The sequence below is a fragment of the Pituophis catenifer genome, unplaced genomic scaffold, assembly GCF_029215685.1.
Source record: "Pituophis catenifer annectens isolate HBS135680 unplaced genomic scaffold, rPitCat1.0.hap2 SCAF_1, whole genome shotgun sequence".
Taxonomy (NCBI): domain Eukaryota; kingdom Metazoa; phylum Chordata; class Lepidosauria; order Squamata; family Colubridae; genus Pituophis; species Pituophis catenifer.
The window spans coordinates 351,983,651-352,004,392 of record NW_027256881.1 but is presented as its reverse complement, the minus strand read 5'-3'; the positions used below and the strand labels follow the sequence as shown (position 1 = coordinate 352,004,392).

At 39.8% G+C, this 20,742-nt stretch overlaps 1 protein-coding gene across 1 annotated transcript; it reads left to right on the top strand.

The window, feature by feature from the left end:
• The first annotated feature begins 961 nt into the window (after nucleotides 1-961).
• On the top strand, nucleotides 962-6,450 carry LOC139313193 (vomeronasal type-2 receptor 26-like). The gene is made up of 5 exons (XM_070938645.1): nucleotides 962-969; nucleotides 1,195-1,486; nucleotides 3,906-4,124; nucleotides 4,510-4,585; nucleotides 5,546-6,450. Exons 1-5 carry the CDS (start codon nucleotides 962-964, stop codon nucleotides 6,448-6,450), a joined length of 1,500 nt encoding a protein of 499 aa, XP_070794746.1.
• The last annotated feature ends 14,292 nt before the right edge of the window (nucleotides 6,451-20,742 follow it).

The following is a 20,742-nucleotide window of genomic DNA, read 5'->3' as shown; positions in this document are numbered from 1 at the left end:
GATTTCTACCCATGAAGATCTTCCGACATAAAACCTGCTTTAAATTATATATTTGGAGTTCTCCTGGTGGGAGCAGGACATGTCACCTTGCTTTCTGTTGTGAAGAGGCAACTTCAAGTTTTGGTGAGACTTGTATGGCCTTAGTTTCTTCTTTGGTCACAGACCATACACATGTAACAGGAAGCATGGTTGAATATAAATTTGCTTTGGGGGCCATTCAGGTGGAACAGACTATCTCTCTTGTGCTAAAGCTCTGCTGAGATTTCAAGGGCTCCCTGCAATTCAACCTCTGAACACACAAAACACCCTTTTGATTTCTGATCGAGGAGGAAAGGTGAGAAGAATGGCTGGGCTGCCTCTCCTCCTCCTGCTGCTGCTCTTCTGGCTCCTGCCTCCAACTTCTGCTAAGAAGATGCAAACTGGATGTGTGTTGACAAACACTGTACACACTACGAGAGACTTTTACAGGCCTGGTGATTTCATTATTGGTGGGAATTTTCCCATCGGAACTGTATATAAATTCAACTTTAAATCCTTTAAAAAATACCCATCTTCATTTCGGGAGAAAATTTTGTAAGTTTCACCTAAAGGGGAAACAGGTAAATAATTATTTGGTTTGTTCAAGGACTCTTTTCAGAAATACTTCTTCTAGTGATGTTTGCAATGCCCTAGCGTAGTTCAGATGTTTGTGCTTTTCTCAATAAAGAACTCATAAAATAGGCTAGAATTCTCAATCTTTCCAGTTCTCTTCAATATCTTCATCAATGACTTGGATGAGGGGATAGATGGGGAACTCATCAAATTTGCAGATGACACCAAGCAGGCAGGAATAGCCAACACTCCAGAAGATAGGCTCAAGATACAGAACGATCTGGACAGACTTGAACATTGGGCGCTATCTAACAAAATGAAATTCAACAGTGAAAAAAGCAAGGTTCTACATTTAGGGAAGAAAAACAAAATGCACAGGTACCGTATATGTGGTACATTGCTCAATAGAAGTAACTGTGAGAGGGATCTTGGGGTCCTAGTGGACAATCACTTAATTATGAGCCAGCTGTATGCTGCAGCTGCCAAGAAAGCCAACACAACCCAAAGGAATTTGGGAATTCCTCCTACAAAGGACGTTTTTAAACATGACACCAGCACACACAAGCTTTCCTTAAAATTTCCATGATGATTTTCTCACTATAGAGTCATACCCAAGAACTACCAGCAGTTCGTAGCGTTGGTATTTGCAGTCACAGAGGTCAACAAGGATCTGGTTCTCCTCCCCAACATCACCCTTGGCTTCCACATCTATAGCAATTCTCAGACTCAGATGGAGATTTCCTCAAACAGCCTCTCCCTTCTCTCCACAAGAGGCCAAATGATTCCTGGTTACAAATGTGACAGGCAGCATCCTCTGCTCTCTGTCATCGGAGATCTCAACCCCAGATCCTCAAGGCAGATGGCCTCCATCTTCAGCATCTTCAAGGTCCCACAGGTAAGAGGGCCTCATTGGATAGAGTATGGGGTAGACAAATAACACACAGTGCAGCTAAAGGTGGAAAAGGGTTTTGCGGGGACCTATATTTATATTTTGTGTGTTTTTATAGAAGTCAAAAGTGATAGATAATGAGCTATATTGAAATGTGGTATTTGCCAAGGAGAATTCCTTCCTAATCTATTCTTCATAAAAGTAGTATAGTTAGTATATTCTCTGTATCAATTTGACATTCCCTTGGCTTTTGACACATCATCATCAGGCAAAATACATAACCTCTTCTTCCTAATATATAATTCTTCTTTCTAACAAGGCCAGAAAATTAAACTTGTCACTCAAAGTAAGCCAGGTTGGGCAACAATCCACATAATGGTGACCATTAAAATTTACTCTTTCAAGAAACTCACTTTCTCCAGCTAGGTGTTGGCTATGAGTTCACTCAGGGAGAGAGAAGAGTTTATCCTTCCTTCTTCTGGATTAATCCCAGTGAATTTGCTCAGTATGTGGGTTTGGTCCAGCTGCTCCTTTATTTCCAATGGAACTGGGTTGGGCTGGTAGCCCCTGAAGATGACAGAGGAGAACGTTTCGTCTCAACTCTGACGCCAATGCTCCAGGAGAAGGAGATCTGCCTGGCCTTCACTGAAAAGTTGAAATCGAATTTTCTTACCATTCCAATGTTGAAAATACTGCACATTTCAGAGACGTGGTCTAAAGCTGAAGTGATTGTTCTATTTGGAGACCCCAATAGTATTAAAAATGTACAGGTGACAATGAGTATCTATGAACATTTGAGAAAGACATCATTTTGGAAAGTTTGGATCTTAACTTCCCATTGGAAACTTAGTGTGGTAGGGAATCAAGGCGTATCAAAACTAGTAAAGCCCTTCCATGGGGCTTTGCATTTAAGGCCCCACACTGGGGATGTCTCAGAATTCAGTCATTTCCTCCTGTCTTTAGACCCTTTGAAGCCACAAGGTGACATCTTTCTCCTATTATGTTGGGAAAGGTTGTTCCTCTGCATGATGGACAATCCAGGCAGGATCTTTCCAAAGGGGGAGAAACAATGTACAGGAAGAGAGAATTTACAAAGTTTACCTTCTTACATTTTTGAAACAAGCATGGAAGGTGAAAGTTACACCATCTACAATGCGATTTATGCTGTGGCACACGCATCACATGCAATGCATGGATCTGGAGCACAACCAACCATGATGAGGCTTGGAAAGAGGATCTCAAATATTCAATCATGGCAGGTAACCCCAGTGACTTTTTATTTGATCCACAGAGCTGATAAATGATAGGTAGTTGTCTAGGTAGAAAACTACTTCTATGCATTTCTTGATCTGTATGTAAAATGTATCTAAAAAGAGATTAAGATAACAATTATTGAAAACTGTCATTTGAATTAAGTGAGAAGTATTTGTTGAAAAGGGATAGATGGCGGAAAAAGAGAATTAAACCAAACTGATTGTTCATATGATCAAAGAGCTTCCTAGAAGTTCCTGGAAGGACATCAATGGTTGCCTGAGAGTGTGCCATTTCTTGTACTGCTTTGTTTGTTGTGTTAAGCTTCTGTCAAGCTCAGCATAGGCAGAAGAACCCAACATGGTCCTAATCTGAGTGCCTTTGTGGAAGATGCTTTGACAGGTCAGTTGAAGTCCTAGTCAGCATGGTAGAACCTCCTCGTTTTCTCTCAGTAGGTAGCCTGAATCCAATCTGTAAAAAGACACTCAGTTCATATTAATGTTGATTATTATGGTTTAGAATTATTTCTGAGTCTACTCCATTTTTTTAGTATGCCATTTCTTGTACTCCTTCTTTGTTGCATTACGTCTCTGTCAACTTCAGCATATGCAGAAGAAGTTAACTTGGTCCTAATGGGTTCCTGATCTGAAATTCATCAGATTTTTCAACATCAAAGGCTAAATTATTCCTCTCTAGATAGTGAAGTGATAAACCAGGACAGGACAAACCTTCTACTTGGCCCCCACTTGGTCAGATCTATTTCTTTGCAAACTACAATTTCTCTATTTCTAGAGAAAGTCTAGCTTGCATTTGTCATTTACAAAACTATGGGCCCAAATAAAACTAAAAATGTAGCTTGCCAAGTATCACAGAGCAAAACTACACAATGGAATTTGGAATATGGCAGAAAAATGTTTGTATGTAGCTATCACTCTTGTAAGGCTGGAATTGAAGAAGCCATGATACTAATGTCCAATGATGAAGAAAATGTGTTGTCATTGAAGTTGAATATTTGATGGTACTTTTGATTACTTAGATCTCCATCAAGTGAACTCATTTAGCTTCTCAGATATAGACCCATCTCCTAGGCTGATAGCCATCACCTTATAAAGGAAACCAGGATGTCCTATGTGTGGAGTTCAGCCAATTAGTCTAGGTCTCTTTTTTCCCCCAGATTCTTCCCTATCTGAGGAACATCAAGTTCAACAACAGTGCTGGAGAGGAAGTCTCCTTCTCAGAAAGTGGATTGGTGTCTACTCGTTATGATCTTCTCAACTGGCTTTTCCTCCCCAATCAATCTTTTGTCCCCATGAAAGTTGGGCAAATAGATTCCACAGATTCCCAAGGACAAGATTTCACCATTAACTCCGATGAAATCATCTGGGTCACAAAGGTGAGCTGGAAGGAAAAATTGTAAATTCAGCAAAGGATTCATTCACTCCAGGAGATGCATAACTCCCTTTTCACTGGGAAACCCGTTAAATTCAGGGATTTGATGAAAAAACATGCTTTTGAGTTGAACACATTTGAGATTTGACTCATAATTCTTTCTTTTAGAAAAGCTGTAGCTTTTGGCCTGACTCCCTCTGGGGTTTATTCTGGTTACTGGTAAACCATTTCTTTTGAAGACATTCTAAAGATGGAAATGAATAAATGAATACAAATGAATAAATGAAGAATAATCTTTGCTGAGCCACCTGCAATATCTCTCTTCTCTTTTTTAGAAGGTGCCCTTTGCCAGGTGTGGCATGAAGAGGTGCCTGGCAGGAGAGAGGAGAAGCGTTCCAGAGGGCGAGCCAGTTTGCTGCTACCAATGTGACCCTTGTCCAGAAGGAACCATTTCTAATCAGACAGGTAGCACATTCAAATGTTGATTAATCTTCCAGGATCAAGGAAACCATTCAATGGAAAAGTGTTAATTTTGGCATCAGCTTGGTAGGATTTATATGCTTCAATATATTCATATTTCTTTTCAGCAGACCCTCTCAATTCATGAATCTAAACTTAATTTAAATTTAATACAGGTTGGTTTCAGGGTTCCAAGTAATACACAAATATCAAGCAAAACTCTGAGGCAGGTAGATTCCTCAAACAATAGCTATATCAGATATATCACATTGACACAGATCTGGTGAAAACTGACTCTGAAGGTTCCCACGGTTTACACCTAATTAAAAGTTTGTTGCTTTCTCAAAACAATCAGTCACATGGTCCAATCAAGGTGCTGTCTTGTTGCCTGTCAACATCACTCCACCTTCCTATGAAAAGGTGTGAGAATGTCCTTGGTTCCCAAGAGAAAATATTTTGTTTTGGCTATCAAAATCCCAGCTATCTAAAATCCCCCCTTCCCCATCCTTCAGCTCCAGTGTGACAACATTGAAGCTGTTAAGGTGGCTTTGGTCAGGTCAGCTTCAGTTGATTTTGGAGCACAATTCATGGTTCCCTACTTGGCTTTCTACTCCTACTTTTACATCCCATCAGGAAAACCAGACACCAATCTTTTTGTGAACAAATGGGGTGTGAGATTCAAGCTTTATTTTTTATCAAGGACCTGCTTCTTCTATCAGAACACTCGATCTCCCAGGAAATTCATTGACCTGTCAGAGACAGAGCAGATCTATCTACCTATGTCTGTTACACCTTTCCTGTAAATAAAAAAAGTTTGAATGAGTGGATTTGAAGTTTAAAGAAGAAATGTTGAGCCAGAGAACAGATCTGTTTCTTCCGACTAATCTATTCCCAGCACTGTCAGCCTAGACGGATGATTTGCCTTTGTTGATTCACTATGAAATTGACACTGACTTTTGATTTCAGATGCAGCTCACTGTGAGCCCTGCCCAGAAAACCAATATCCCAACAAGGACAAGGACCACTGCATTGCCAAGAAGATCCACTTCCTTGCCTATCAAGACACCCTAGGATACATTTTAGTTTCTCTCGCACTTTCTCTCTCTGTGATCACATTGGCAGTTCTGGTGATTTTCCGTAAATATCACAACACACCAATTGTCAAGGCCAACAACAGAGATCTCACCTACCTCCTCCTGGTCTCCCTCCTGCTCTGCTTCCTCTGCTCCTTCCTCTTCATTGGTCGACCAGGGAAGCTCACCTGTCTCTTCCGACAAACTGCCTTTGCCATTCTCTTTTCCCTTGCAGTGTCCTCTGTGTTGGGAAAAACTGTCATGGTGGTTCTGGCCTTCATGGCTACCAAGCCAGGGAACAAGATGAGGAAATTCTTAGGAAAACCTCTGACGAACTCCATTGTCTTAGCCTGTCCCCTGGTCCAAGCAGTTCTTTGTGCCACCTGGCTGGCAACCTCTCCTCCATTTCCCAACTTTGACTTCCACTCTTTAGTAGGAGAGGCCATCTTGGAATGTAATGAAGGCTCAGGTTTAATGTTTTATGCTGTCCTCTCCTACATGGGTGTTCTGGCATTCATCAGTTTTTCTGTGGCCTTTATGGCTAGGAAATTGCCTGACAGCTTTAATGAAGCCAAGTTCATTACTTTTAGCATGCTGGTCTTTTGCAGTGTTTGGATCTCCTTCCTCCCCACCTACCTGAGCACCAAAGGGAAGTCCATGGTGGCCGTGGAGATCTTCTCCATCTTGGCCTCTGGGGCTGGTCTCTTGGCTTGCATTTTTTTCCCCAAATGTTACATTATCTTATTTAAACCCAATCTCAATTGTAGAGAGAATATAATGAGACATAAAAATCTCTGATGTATATGGGGATGTATGTTTAATTTTGACATTTTAGTTTTTGATTTTTAATATAAATGATGAGAGAGGTGCTTTTTCCTTAAATAATTCTAAATCAAGTGATGTGCTAATCACAAACTTTCTAATAATCAGCAACAAACACCCATCCTTTTATTTTTCATTAATGCCAGTTCTTCCCAGGGAGGCCCCATGATCAACTTGGAAATAAATGATAATAATGTAAAGATGTTGTTATTACTTTCCAACATGCCTGTTCTCTTTTTTTAATCTGATTGGCTATAAAAATGTGTTGTGTTCACTATTAGTGTTTTTAAGAATTTTTTTCAATAATTTAGCAAGGGTTTGCCTTTTCCTGCTAACTTTTTCATTCAATTGGCCATTAGTTTTTTTTAAAAGTATAGAGTTTATATGAACCATACTCTTTTAATTTCTATTAACTTAAGTGAGAAAGCTACATTTTTCATCAATAAGATCATGTGATTAATTTCTGGCCCCAGCTTTTCATACCTTATTTATTCTTTCTGACTGTTATGAAGATGGAAGGAAGGAAGGAAGGAAGGAAGGAAGGAAGGAAGGAAGGAAGGAAGGATGGATGGATAGATAGTGTCAGACTTCGATGCTATCTCAAAATAAATGAATTTCCAAACTGCCAATCTTTAAGGAAATCTTCTCTTTATTCGAGCACAGCAACTGGATCATGACTCGTGCGGACAAGACTGACCTTTTGCCCCCCCAATCCCTCCCTTTCCGATCCCCAATTCTCTGCTTCTCATTGGCTATCTTCCAAGTCACTCTCCTGACTTCTTGTCTCATCATTTCACAGGAATGTTCCCCCCCCTCTTCATTTCCACGGAGACCGAGCTTCAAAGGGATTTAGCAGGCAAAAGTCAGGGCTTATCTCCCTTTCTATGTCAGCGCTGAAACGCTGACAGATAGATAGATAGATAGATAGATAGATAGATGATGAAAAAATGAACATGTTAGCAGGAGATGGATAAAGTCATGGTTGGAGGGAGTTAAAGGGAGTCTCCCAAAAGAATAGCTAGTTTTTCTTAGTTGGTGGTGTGTACATTTATTCAAACAATGGCCGTCTGCAAGTAGGTGTAAGATCCTGTGGGGCAGTTTGATGCTGGGATGACAGAACTGCCACTCAAAAGAAAAAGCACCTCCTTCCTTAAATTGGGGGAGGGGTGCAGAGGGGGGGGGGAAAGGTGTGGGTAGAAGTGTAAATCTGACAAGTGTTCCCAGCACTACCATTCATAAATGTTCCAAGGACCAAATGACACTTCTTGAAATTCTTATTTATAATATTGATGATGCTCCCAGATAACAGGGACACTCAGTGGAATACAACAAATTGAATAATAAATTTTAAAAAAAGAAGGCATATTGGATACTGGGTGAAAATTGGCTGTGGGGATTCCAAATAATAGATCCATTGCAAGGAAAAACTTCAACGCAGGTGGAATCCAAAATAAGAATAGCTTTATTGGAAATATCATATTGGCACATATCTGGTGAAAACCAACTCTGAGGGGCCTTTTGGTTTTCACCAAATTAAAAGTAAAAGTCCTTTGCTCCAGTGTGACAGCACTGAACCCAGAGGTGGGCTGTTGCCTGGTCAGACCAGTTCAGGGGAACTGGTAGTTCTGACCACTGGCTGGGCCCACCCACCGGCCCTAGCGCTATTCTGTCCTATATTGCTAACACTCTGGCTCACTGGCCCCACCCACACAGCCCAGCTGAGTTCCACGCCTCGCCTGCTGTACTCACTGTGGCTGCCTAAAAAGACTTGCAGGGAGTTTGAAGCCACGCACAAGTGAGGTAGGCAAACATTTCTGGCGAACCAGTTGTTAGAGTATGTGCAGCCCACCTCTGACTGAACCCTCAAGATGGCTTCAGCCAGATCAGCTTCAGGGTTGACATTGGCCAGTATGATGGGATCAGTTACTTGAGGAGGGGGATAGCCACGGCCTCCTTGAGAGATGCAGGAACAACATCTCTCACGGATGAATTTATGCTTCATCCAGTTCCATTCCTGTTTGATTCCAATAATAGAGACTTTCTGCTTCCAACCTTCCTTCTTGGCTCCATTTTCTTTGTTGATTTTGGGGCATTCAGACTCTCCACAGCTCAATATCATCCTTTTGAACAAATTGAAGCTTTACAAAAAACTACCCTAACTAACATATGCTTTTGGAGGAGGAGCTGAGAGTCCAGGAAGACACCCAGAGTGCACAGCAGTCCTAAGCAAGTCATGCAAGATCAAAGATCCAATGTCCCCAGTGCTGGAAGGACCAATCATCCACAGCTGTTTAATTCTACTAGGATTAGAATGGAGACTGTTCCTCCCCATTCAATAAACTTCGGGTACTAGGGCAAAATCTTGACCTCATTGTTTGGTCAATCAATGGTTGTATAATTGAATACCGTCAGGGTAAGGATGATACTTGACTTTGAAATATTACCTCAGCCAACCCAGAAGTTTGCCATTTGGTGATGGTGTCTTTCCCACACCAGTTCACTATTCTGAAGACCTGCTTCCCAAGACAAACACAGAAGGGAAACTTTCCTGATTCCAACTCATTGTTGGATTATCTTCACATACAGTTTCATTTAACCTAATACCTTGAGAAATTCTCCTGCCAACTTTTAAGTTCTATGGGAAGAATTTGTATCTAATTTCATCACCCGCCATGTTGGCATTTATAAACCACTTATTCCATCCCAGTATTGGTATGATTGCCCAGATTTACTAGGGTACAACTGATTGTCATGTGCCACCATGCCCCATGAAGACTTATACTATCCAAACAACCTATGGAAGAGGCCAAACTCCACCTTGTGTTCACATGCTCAGTTTCATATAACTCAAATACACAATTTCACCTTGATTGTCAAGGTATTGCTTACCATCTTTAGAGCGCTCCATGGCTTAGGACCTGAGTATCTATGAGACCGCTTTCTGCCACCGGTAGCCTCCCACCAGCCAGTACGACATTGTTGGTCAAACAATGTAGACTGGTGGCCCCCAGGGGGAGAGACTTCTCTGTGGGGGCACCTGTCCTTTGGAACGAACTGCCCCCGGAGATACGAAGGAACCTGGATCTGCGCACCTTCCGCCGTGCCCTCAAAACTTTCCTATTCCAGCAAGCCAGGCTAGCGTAGCTCTTTTAATTGTTTTTAATTCATTTTTTTAAAAAGGGTTTTTTTAATTAATATGGGCCAAATTTGTTTAATATACTTTTAAATTGTTTTAAATTTTATATTTTTATGTTTTTATTTTTGGCTGTACAATGCCCTGAGTCTGTCGGGAGAAGGGCGGTATATAAATTTAAATAATCAATCAATCAATCAATCAATCAATCAGTGCATTGTATCTGTGGATTAACAATAGGAGACCCAAACTCATTTTTCTCTATCTGGTGTGTTGCTCAGTAAATAAGAAAATTGCTTTTCCATGCAATTATCAGAAGAACGGCAATTTCTAATGTATCCCCTATGGATTTCTACCCACAAAAATCTTCCAAGTTGAAACCTGCTTTAAATTAAATACTTGGAGTTCTCCCAGTGGAGGCAGGACATGTCACCTTGCCTTGTGTTGTGAAGAGGAAACTTCAGGGTTTGGTGAGACTTGTATGGCCTTCGTATCCTATTTGATCATAAACCAAACACAGGTAACAGGAAGCATGGTTGAATATAAATTTGCTTTGGGGCCATCCAGGCGGCACAGACTATCTCTCTTGTGCTCAAGCTCTGCTGAGATTTCAAGGGCTCCCTGCAATTCAACCTCTACACACACAAAACACCCTTTTGATTTCTGATCGAGGAGGAAAGGTGAGAAAAATGGCTGGGCTGCCTCTCCTCCTCCTGCTGCTGCTCTTCTGGCTCCTGCCTCCAACTTCTGCTAAGAAGATGCAAACTGGGTGTGTGTTGACAAACACTGTACACACTACGAGAGACTTTTACAGGCCTGGTGATGTCATTATTGGTGGGAATTTTCCCCTGGGAACTGTACATTCATTCTACTTCCAATCCTTTAAAGAAGACCCATCTTCATTTCTGGACGATATTTTGTAAGTTTCACTTAAAGCTGAAACATGTAAATAATTATTTGGTTTGTTCAAGGACTCTTTTCAGAAATATTTGTTCTAGTGATGTTTGCAATGCCCTAGCGTAGTTCAGATCTTTGTGCTTTTCTCAATAAAGAACCAAACTCATAAAATAGACCAGAATTCTCAGTCTTTCCAGGACTCTCAATCAGGAAGCTAATAAACCACCCAAAAAAGTGAGGAAGGACAACACTTTAGAAACTGAGCTGGCCTAGTGAAGAAGTTGACTTACAGTATTAATTTGGACAGAAACTCCTGATACAAAATTCGAAGAGCAAACTCAACCCATTTACAGTGCTGAGGAGTTGGAAAAACTCCATCCATTTTGGAATCAGGATTGCTCATAAATGGGCCTTCAGTAAACGTATGCTGTCACAATTACTGCTCAACAGTGGTTTCCAAACCTAAAGAACCTGCTTCAAGAGGGAAGAAAAGTAATGAGGGTGGAAGAGAAGCAATTGGGAAGAACTATACCCATTGGAGCAAACTGAAGAAGGGAAGGCTGATGGAGGAGTATAAAATGATCTGTGATATGGATAAACAGGGTTTTCTCCTTGCTGTCAAGGCCATTAATCAAGGAACAGCCTTAGCAATGAAAAAAACCCAAAGGAATTTAGGACTTCCTCCAACAAAGGATGTTTTAAAAAAATGACATGACCTACCCCACACAAGCTTTCCTTAAAATTTCCCTGATGATTTTCTCACTGTAGAGTCCTACCCAAGAACTACCAGCAGTTTGTAGCTTTGGTATTTGCAGTCACAGAGGTCAACAAGGATCTGGTTCTCCTCCCCAACATCACCCTTGGCTTCCACATCTATAGCAATTCTCAGACTCAGAAGGAGATTTCCATAATCAGCGTCTCCCTTCTCTCCACAAGAGGCCAAATGGTTCCAGGTTACAAATGTGACAGGCAGCATCCTCTGCTCTCTGTCATCGGAGATCTCAACCCCAGATCCTCAAGGCAGATGGCCTCCATCTTCAGCATCTTCAAGGTCCCACAGGTAAGAGGGCCTCATTGGATAGAATATGGGGCAGACAAACAACAAAGCACACAGTGAAGCTAAAGGTGGAAAGGGGGTTTGGGGGGACCTATATTTATATTTTTGTATCGAGATATGTTTTTATAGAAGCCAAAAGTGCTAGATAATGAGATATATTGAAATGTGGCATTTGTCAAGAGGAATTCCTTCCTAATCTATTCTTCATAAAAGTAGTGTAGTTAGTATATTCTCTGTATTAATTTAACATTCCCTTGGCTTTTGACACATCATCACCAGGCAAAATACATAACCTCTTCTTCCTAATATGTAATCATTCTTCCTAACAAGGCCAGGAAATTAAGCTTGTCACCCAAAGTGAGCCAGGTGGGGCAATAATCCACATAATGGTGACCCTTAAATCAAGAATCTCACTTTCTCCAGCTAGGCGTTGGTTTTGAGTTTACTCAGGGAGAGAGAAGAGTTTATCCTTCCTTCTTCTGGATTAATCCCAGTGAATTTGCTCAGTATGTGGGTTTAGTGCAGCTGCTCCTGTACTTCCAGTGGAACTGGGTTGGGCTTCTGGCCCCTGAAGATGACAGGGGAGAACGTTTCATCTCAACTTTGACACCAATGCTCCAGGAGAAGGAGATCTGCGTGGCCTTCACTGAAAAGTTGAAAGTGAAATTTCTTTCTACTCCAATGATGAAAATACTGCATATTTTGGAGACTTGGTCTAAAGCTGAAGTGATTATTCTATTTGGAGACCCTAATAGTATTACAAATGTTCAGGCAGCAATGAGTGTCCATGAATATTTGAGAAAGACATCATTTCGGAAAGTTTGGATCTTAACTTCCCATTGGAAACTTAGTGTGGTGGGGACTCAAGACGTATCAAAAGTAGTAAAGCCCTTCCATGGAGCTTTGCATTTTAGGCCCCACATTGGATTTGTCTCAGAATTCAGTCATTTCCTCCTGTCTTTAGACCCCTTGAAGCCACAAGGGGACGTCTTTCTCCCTCCATGTTGGGAAAGGTTGTTTGGCTGCATGATGGACAATCCAGGCAGGATCTTTCCAAAGGGGGAGAAAAAATGTACTGGAAGGGAGAATTTACAAAATTTACCTTCTTACATTTTTGAAACAAGCATGGAAGGTGAAAGTTACAACATCTACAATACGATTTATGCTGTGGCACATGCATTACATGCCATGCATGGATCTGGAGCACAACCAACCATGATGAGGCTTGGAAAGAGGATCTCAAATATTCAATCATGGCAGGTAATCCCAGTGACTTTTTGTCTGATACACAGATCTAGGTAGAAAACTACCTCTAGGCATTTCTTGATTTACTGATTAAATATCTATATGTAAAATGTATCTAAGAAGATATTAAGATAGCAATTATTGAAAATTCTCATTTGAATTAAGTACTGGTAAGAGGTTTTTGTTGAAAAAGGATAGATGGCGGAAAAAGTGAATTAAACCAAACTGATTGTTCATAAGAGCAAAGAGCTTCCTAGAAGTTCCTGGAAGGACATCAGTGGTTGCCTGAGAGTGTGCCATTTCTTGTACTGCTTTGTTTGTTGAGTTAAGCTTCTGTCAAGCTCAGCATATGCAGAAGAACCCAACATGGTCCTAATCTGAGTGCATTTGTGGAAGATGCTTTGACAGGTCAGTTGAAGTCCTAGTCAGCATGGTAGAACCCCCTTGTTTTCTCTCAGTACGTAGCCTGAATCCAATCTGTAAAAAGACACTCAGTTCATATTAATGTTGGTTATTGTGGCTTAGAATTATTTCTGAGTCTACTCCATTTTTTTAGTATGCCGTTTCTTGTACTGCCTTCTTTGTTGTGTTAAGTCTCTGTCAACTTCAGCATATGCAGAAGAACTCAACTTGGTCCTAATGGGTTCCTGATCTAAAATTCATCAGACTTTTCAACATCAAAGACTAAATTATTCCTCTCTAGACAGTGAAGTGACAAACCAGGGCAGGATAAACCTTCTACATGGCCCCCACTTGGTCAGATCTACTTCTTCATTCTGTTCTCTTTGAGCTAGAGAAAGTCTAGCTTGCAAAGTTATGATAGAGAATATTTACCAATAAAGGAGAATATTCTAGCTCAGAGCTGAAATGAAGGGTCTGGGTGCTCTTTGAATTTGGTTGTTTTCTTGCAGACATTTCATGACCCAAACATTTGAAATGAAACATTTCTCAAGGACTCAAATAAAATTAAAAATGTAACTTGCCAAGTATTACAGAGCAAAACTACACAATGTAATTTAGAATATGGCATTAAAATGTTTGTATGTAGCTGTCGTTCTTGTAAGACTTGAATTGAAGAAGCCATGATACAAATATCATGATAAAGAAAATGTGGGGATGAAGTTGAATAGTTGATGTTACGTCTGATTGCTTAGATCTTCATCAAGGAGATCATTTAGTTTCTCAGATATAGACCCATCTCCTAGGCTGATGGCCATGACATTAAGATAGAAACCAGGATGTCCTATGTGTGGTGTTCAGCCAATTAGTCCAGGTGTCTTTTTCTTTCAGATTCTCCCCTATCTGAGGAACATCAAGTTCAACAACAGTGCTGGAGAGGAAGTCTCCTTCTCAGAAAGTGGATTGGTTTCTACTCGTTATGATCTTCTCAACTGGCTTTTTCTCCCCAATCAATCTTTTGTCCCCATGAAAGTTGGGCAAATGGATTCCACGGCTTCCCCGGGACAAGATTTTACCATTAATTCTGATGAAATCATCTGGGTCACAAAGGTGAGCTGGAAGGAAAAGTTGTAAATTCAGCAAAGGAGTCATTCAGTCCACGGGATGCACAAAACCCATTTAACTGGAAAACCCATTAAATTCAGGAATTTTATAAAAAACATGCTTTTGAGTTGAACACATTTGAGATTTGACTTATAATTCTTTCTTTTAGAAAAGCTGTAGCTCCATGTCACAAGTCTTCCTTTACATTTTGAGGTCCCAGTTCCAATCTCCAGCATCCATTAGTGGGTCAGGACTGCATTGGCCTGATTCCCTCTGGAACTTATCCTGGTTTCTGGTAAACCATTTCTTTTGAAGACGTTCTAAAGATGGAAAGAGCAATGTACAAATGAATAAATGAAGAATAATCTTTGCTGAGCCAACTGCAATATCTCTCTTTTCTCTTTTAGAAGGTGCCCTTTGCCAGGTGTGGCATGAAGAGGTGCCAGGCAGGAGAGAGGAGAAGCGTTCCAGAGGGAGAGCCAGTTTGCTGCTACCAATGTGATCATTGTCCAGAAGGAACCATTTCTAGTCAGACAGGTAGCACATTCAAATGTTGACTAATCTTCCAGGATCAAGGAAACCATTCAATGGAAAAGTGTTAATTTTGGCATCAGGATTTATATGCTTCAATATATTCATATTTCTTTTCAGCAGACCCTCTCAATTCATGAATTTAAACTGTACTACCCCACAGGCCACTTTTCTTGCTCCTCAGAAATTTAATACAGGTTGGTGTCAGGGTTCTAAGTAATACACCCATATAAAGCAAAACTCCGAGGCAGGTAGATTCCTCAAAGAATAGCTTTATTGGATATATCATATTGGCACAGATCTGGTGAAAACTGACTCTGAAGATTCTCTAGGTTTTCACCTAATTAAAAGTAAAAGTTTTTCACTTTTGCAGAACAATCAGTCACATGGTCCAATCATGATACTGTCTGATTGCCTATCGACATCACTCCGCCTTCCTCTGACCAGGTGTGAGAATCTCCTTGGTTCCCAAGAGAAAATATTTTGTTTTGGCTACAAAATCCCAGCTATCTAAAATCCCCCCTCCCTATCCTTCAGCTCCAGCGTGACAGCATTGAAGCTCTCAAGATGGCTTTCGTCAGGTCAGCTTCAGGGTTGACAGTTGGTTTGGGGGCACAATTCATGGGTTCCCTACTAGGCTTTCTACTCCTACTTTTACATCCCATCAGGAAAACTAGACACCAATCTTTTTGTGAAGAAATGGGGTGTGAGATTCAAGCTTTAATTTTTATTAAGGACCTGCTTCTTCTATCAGAACACTCGATCTCCCAGGAAATTCATAGACCTGTCAGAGACAGAGCAGATCTATCTACCTTTCCTGCAAAAAAAAAAAAAAAAAAAAAAAAGGTTTGAATGAGTGGATTTGAAGTTTAAAGAAGAGATGTTGAGTCAGAGAACAGATCTGTTTTTTCTAGCTAATCTATTCCCAGCATTGTCAGTATGGATGGATGATTTGCCCTTGTTGATTCACCAAGAAATTCACATAGACTTTTGATTTCAGATGCATCTCACTGTGACCCCTGCCCAGAAAACCAATATCCCAACAAGGACAAGGACCACTGCATTGCCAAGAAGATCCACTTCCTTGCCTATCAAGACACCCTGGGATACACTTTAGTTTCTCTCACTCTTTCTCTCTCTGTGATCACATTGGCAGTTCTGGTGATTTTCCGTAAAAATCACAACACACCAATTGTCAAGGCCAACAACAGAGATCTCACCTACATCCTCCTGGTCTCCCTCCTGCTCTGCTTCCTCTGCTCCTTCCTTTTCATTGGTCGACCCGGGAAGCTCACCTGTCTCTTCCGACAAACTGCCTTTGCTGTTCTCTTTTCCCTTGCAGTTTCCTCCGTCTTGGCAAAAACTGTCATGGTGGTTCTGGCCTTCATGGCCACCAAGCCAGGGAACAAGACAAGGAAATTCTTAGGAAAACCACTGACTAACTCCATTGTCTTAGCCTGTCCCCTGATACAAGCAGTTCTTTGTGCCACCTGGCTGGCAACCTCTCCTCCATTTCCCAACTTTGACTTCCACTCCTTGGTAGGAGAGGCCATCTTGGAATGTAATGAAGGCTCAGCTTCAATGTTTTATACTGTCCTTGCCTATCTAGGGTTTCTGGCCCTCATGAGTTTCACAGTGGCATTTCTGGCTAGGAAATTGCCTGACAGCTTTAATGAAGCCAAATTCATTACTTTTAGCATGCTGATCTTTTGCAGTGTTTGGATCACCTTCCTCCCTTCATACCTGAGCACCAAAGGGAAGTCCATGGTGGCTGTAGAGGTCTTCTCCATCTTGGCCTCTGGGTCTGGTCTCTTGGCTTGCATCTTTTTCCCCAAATGCTACATTATCCTATTTAAGCCAAATCTGAATAGTAGAAGGAATATAATGAGGCCCAAGGATCTCTGATTATATTATGTATTTATGAAACATACTTACATTGCCCACCTAACATGTACATAGGTAATTCCAACTGGATTACAACATTAAAAACCACAACATAAAAACCAATTAAAATGCCATACTCCACCCCCATTTATGCAGGTTTTGGGAGGCTTTATTTTGATTTTGAACATTTTTCAATTTGATCTTATTTCTTAAAAAATAAGGAACTGAAAGATAGCATTATCTATTAAATTACTGGAAATCAAGTGGCATGAATTATCACAGAATGTTTGTTAATCTGCAATAATCACCCAATTTTTTTTCATTAATGCTACCTGTCCCATAGATCCAAAGTTCAACTTGATAATAAACGTTGTTATTATATATTTGGATATTAGTTTCCAAAAGGACAGTTTCCCACTTTATTTTAATCATTTTTCAGAATATGTTGGCATTGTTTCACTATCAGTGTTTTTAAGCATGTTTCTTTCCACTGATTCCTGAGGCTTTGCTGAATTCCCTACTAATGTTTTCTTTCAATTGACTATTAGAGGGTTTGTCTGTTTTTAATTCCAGCATTGACATGAACAGAGGGCCTGATGCTTATTTTCTGTCTCCTTGGTTTCTGTCTCCTTTTTAGTTGTTTCTTCTCCTCAGGAAGTCTATCTTTTAGTTTGCTTCTTTCTCTAGGCTTGGGCTTTGGTTCTGTTTATTCAGCCTCTTTCTCGCAAGGCCCCACAAACCGTTCTTATTTTATTCTGATTTCATCTTGAGCTCCTTCCCTTCATGCTGAATCCCTCTAAGATGCTGACTTAAAGCAAATCCCCTGAATGTTTGTGAAGGAACCGTGGTTACTATTGTGGTTAAACAGGAGGACTAGCGAGTTGTGCCAAAGCCTCACTAATATCATCATATTGTAGGAAAAAAACCCTCCCCCGTCATAGAAGAATGAAATATTTTGAGGAATATTAAAAAGGCAAGATATTGTATTTCCCCTGTTACGATATTTTCAGGATCAGACTCAATAAATGGATTAAGAATTAGATATTCAAATAAAGCACTGTTTATTTACAGAAGGCATTCTATATTCACTGAATAATCACAGATAGAAGCACAGAAGGAATACATACAGCTCCTTATATATACATGGGGTGGAGCTAGATATAGGAGTGGTTAAATATGAATATATTAAGTAGTGAAGAATAAGTTAACCCCTGATACCCTGGTCATATACTATTTACATAATGAAGAATAAGGCATTTACTTGTGACAAATCCTCCTCTAAATGCCGATTCGATATATTACAACAATTACATTCAGATTCAGAACAATATAAAACTTGTAACTTAGAAGTCAAGTATTTATGCTGCTTAGAAGGCAAAGGCTTTGTCAATATGTCAGCTATTTGCTCTGACGTTTCGCAATGAACTGCTTTAATAAATCCATCCTGAGATAACTGCCTCACATGTTTGAATTTTATATCTATATGTCTGGACCTTTGTCCAATAGCATCAGATCTAGATATTTCAATAGCAGCCTTATTATCTTCATGCATGATAAATGGTAATAGAGGTTTCTTCCAAGTGTTTGACAATAAGTCATTAAACCATATGAGGTTATTTGAGGCTTTAGACAGACAAACATATTCTGCCTCAGTCGTTGAGGTGGCTACTAAATCTTGTTTACCAGTATACCAGTAAACTGGACAATCGTTAAGGAAAAATATATAGCCAGATGTGCTTTTTCTACATGTGGTATCGCCAGCCCAATCTGCATCGGCATAACATGTGAGGATGGGCTCTTTGACATTATTGGGTTCCAATAATAAACAGAAGTCTAAACTATTCTTTAAATATCTTAATATTCTTTTGACAGCTTCCCAATGATATAATAATGGTTTGCTGACATGTCTAGACAACAAGTTGAGAGGCAAAGCAATATCAGGTCTAGTCCAATTGGAGATATATAGAAGGGAACCGATGACTGATCTGTAAAGTGTATTATCTTTAAATTCAGGGGATGACTCATCCGTGTTCCTCAAGAAATCAGTTTGCATGGGAGTATCACAGGGCTTAGCATTATTTAAGTTACATTTGTTCAGAAGTTCTATAATCTTATCTCTTTGAGAAAGTTTGAATCCCCTTTTTGTTTTACTGATTTGAACTCCAAGATACTTATTTACCTTACCTAATGATTTTAAAGAGAAATGTTCATTTAGTTTTGTTACAAATGTCTCTCTCTTCTCCTTATGTTTACCTATATACAAAATATCATCCACATAAATTAACACAAATTCTATAGAATCATCCTCTTTTTTGACAAAGAAACAGTTATCAGCAGTAGTAGCATTGAAATTCATAGTTTTGAGCACTTTGACTAAACATTCATACCATCGTTTGCCAGATTGTTTCAACCCGTATAAACTTTTGTTTAGCAACCACGTTTCATTTTTATTTGTGTATTGACTATGGGGCGCTCTTACATATATTTCTTTATCTAATTTTGCATGTAGGTATGCAGTCTGTATGTCGTATTGGAATACATCAAGGTTAAGTGCTGATGCTATGACCAGAGCCGTTTTAACACTCTCAGTTCTTACTGTGGGAGAGTATGTGTCTGTGTAATCCTCGGGATATTTTTGTGCATAACCTTGTGCAACTAGTCTAGCTTTGTATAGAGTGTTGCCTCCCTCTAAGTTTTTCATTTTATATATCCACCTGGTGCCAATAACAGTTTTATCTTTAGGTGCAGGTGTAGGTGTGAATACATTTAATTCTCGTAAACTATCCATCTCTTTAGTCATGGCTGATTCCCACTTTTTCTTTTCTTCGGGGAGAAGTTTTAACACTTCCTCGTATGTGTTTGGTGTTGATGTTTCTCCATCCATATACATTACATAATCTTTGTATTTGTTTGGCACTTGGTTTCTGTTACTTCTGATCGTTCTTTCTGGTTTACTATCATTGTCATGTAAATACCTAGCTTCCTTTTTTGTTAATGAATCTGTCTTTATTTTGTGTTGACTGTTTGTCCATGTTTTGATTTTGTTTTTATGTGAGTTGTGATTGTATTCTTCTCCAGTCTTTTTTTTCTTGATGTTTAGTGTCTGTATTAGTGTTTGGGAATATTTCATTAAGATGTATTTTAGACCAGTTGGCCTGTTCATGGAATACAGCCGTTCTGGAAACTATAAATTTGTTATTATTATCGATAAATCTGTACCCTTTTGTGCCTGTTTCGTATCCCATGAACCTGAGTCTTCTGGATACGTTCTCACCTTTACGTCTCAATTGCTTAGGTATGTGTACGTCTGCAGTGACTCCAAATATGTGCATGTGTGCTATTTTGGGTTTCCTACTATACATTACTTCATATGGTGTCTTGTTAACAATGCTGGACCAAGTTCTATTTTGTGTATAATTGGAATATTGTAAAGCTTCTGACCAGAATTGTTTTCCTAAGCCAGCATCTTCTAATGTGCATCTAATCATGGTTTGTAATGTTGAGTTCTTTCTCTCTGCCACTCCATTTTGGAATGCAGAGAAAGGGCTAGATGTGTAATGTAACATCCCTTTGTCTTTTAGCCATTGGGAGAATTCTTTTGACATGAATTCACATCCCCTATCTGTCATAATTTGTTTTATTCTAATATTATGTTGCGTTTCTACACGTTTGTAAAACTCCTTAAATTTCTGAAAAGTTTCATCTTTGTGCTTTAGTGTATAGACAAAACCATAACGACTATAGTCATCCACAATGGTTAGAAAATAACGTTTTCTATATGTGATTGATGGTGTTAATGGACCAACTAGATCCATGTGTACCAAATCAAAAATTTTGTTGGTTGATCTAGTTGACTTTCTGGGTTTGGGACTAGTTTTGAGTTTTGTAGATTTACATACTGAGCATTCCAAATAGTTTTTACAATTTTTTATTTTAACACCTTCAGCATGTTCAGTCATCTTTTGTACTACAGGAAAACTGGCATGTCCTAATTTCCTATGTAAGACATGAGCACACT

What these genes read in the sequence shown, in the direction of transcription:
- LOC139313193 (XM_070938645.1), top strand. An exon ending in GCATCTTCAAGGTCCCACAG is followed by an intron (nt 1,487 to 3,905) that starts GTAAGAGGGCCT and finishes TTTTTCCCCCAG; the next exon opens with ATTCTTCCCTATCTGAGGAA. An exon ending in AACCATTTCTAATCAGACAG is followed by an intron (nt 4,586 to 5,545) that starts GTAGCACATTCA and finishes TTTTGATTTCAG; the next exon opens with ATGCAGCTCACTGTGAGCCC.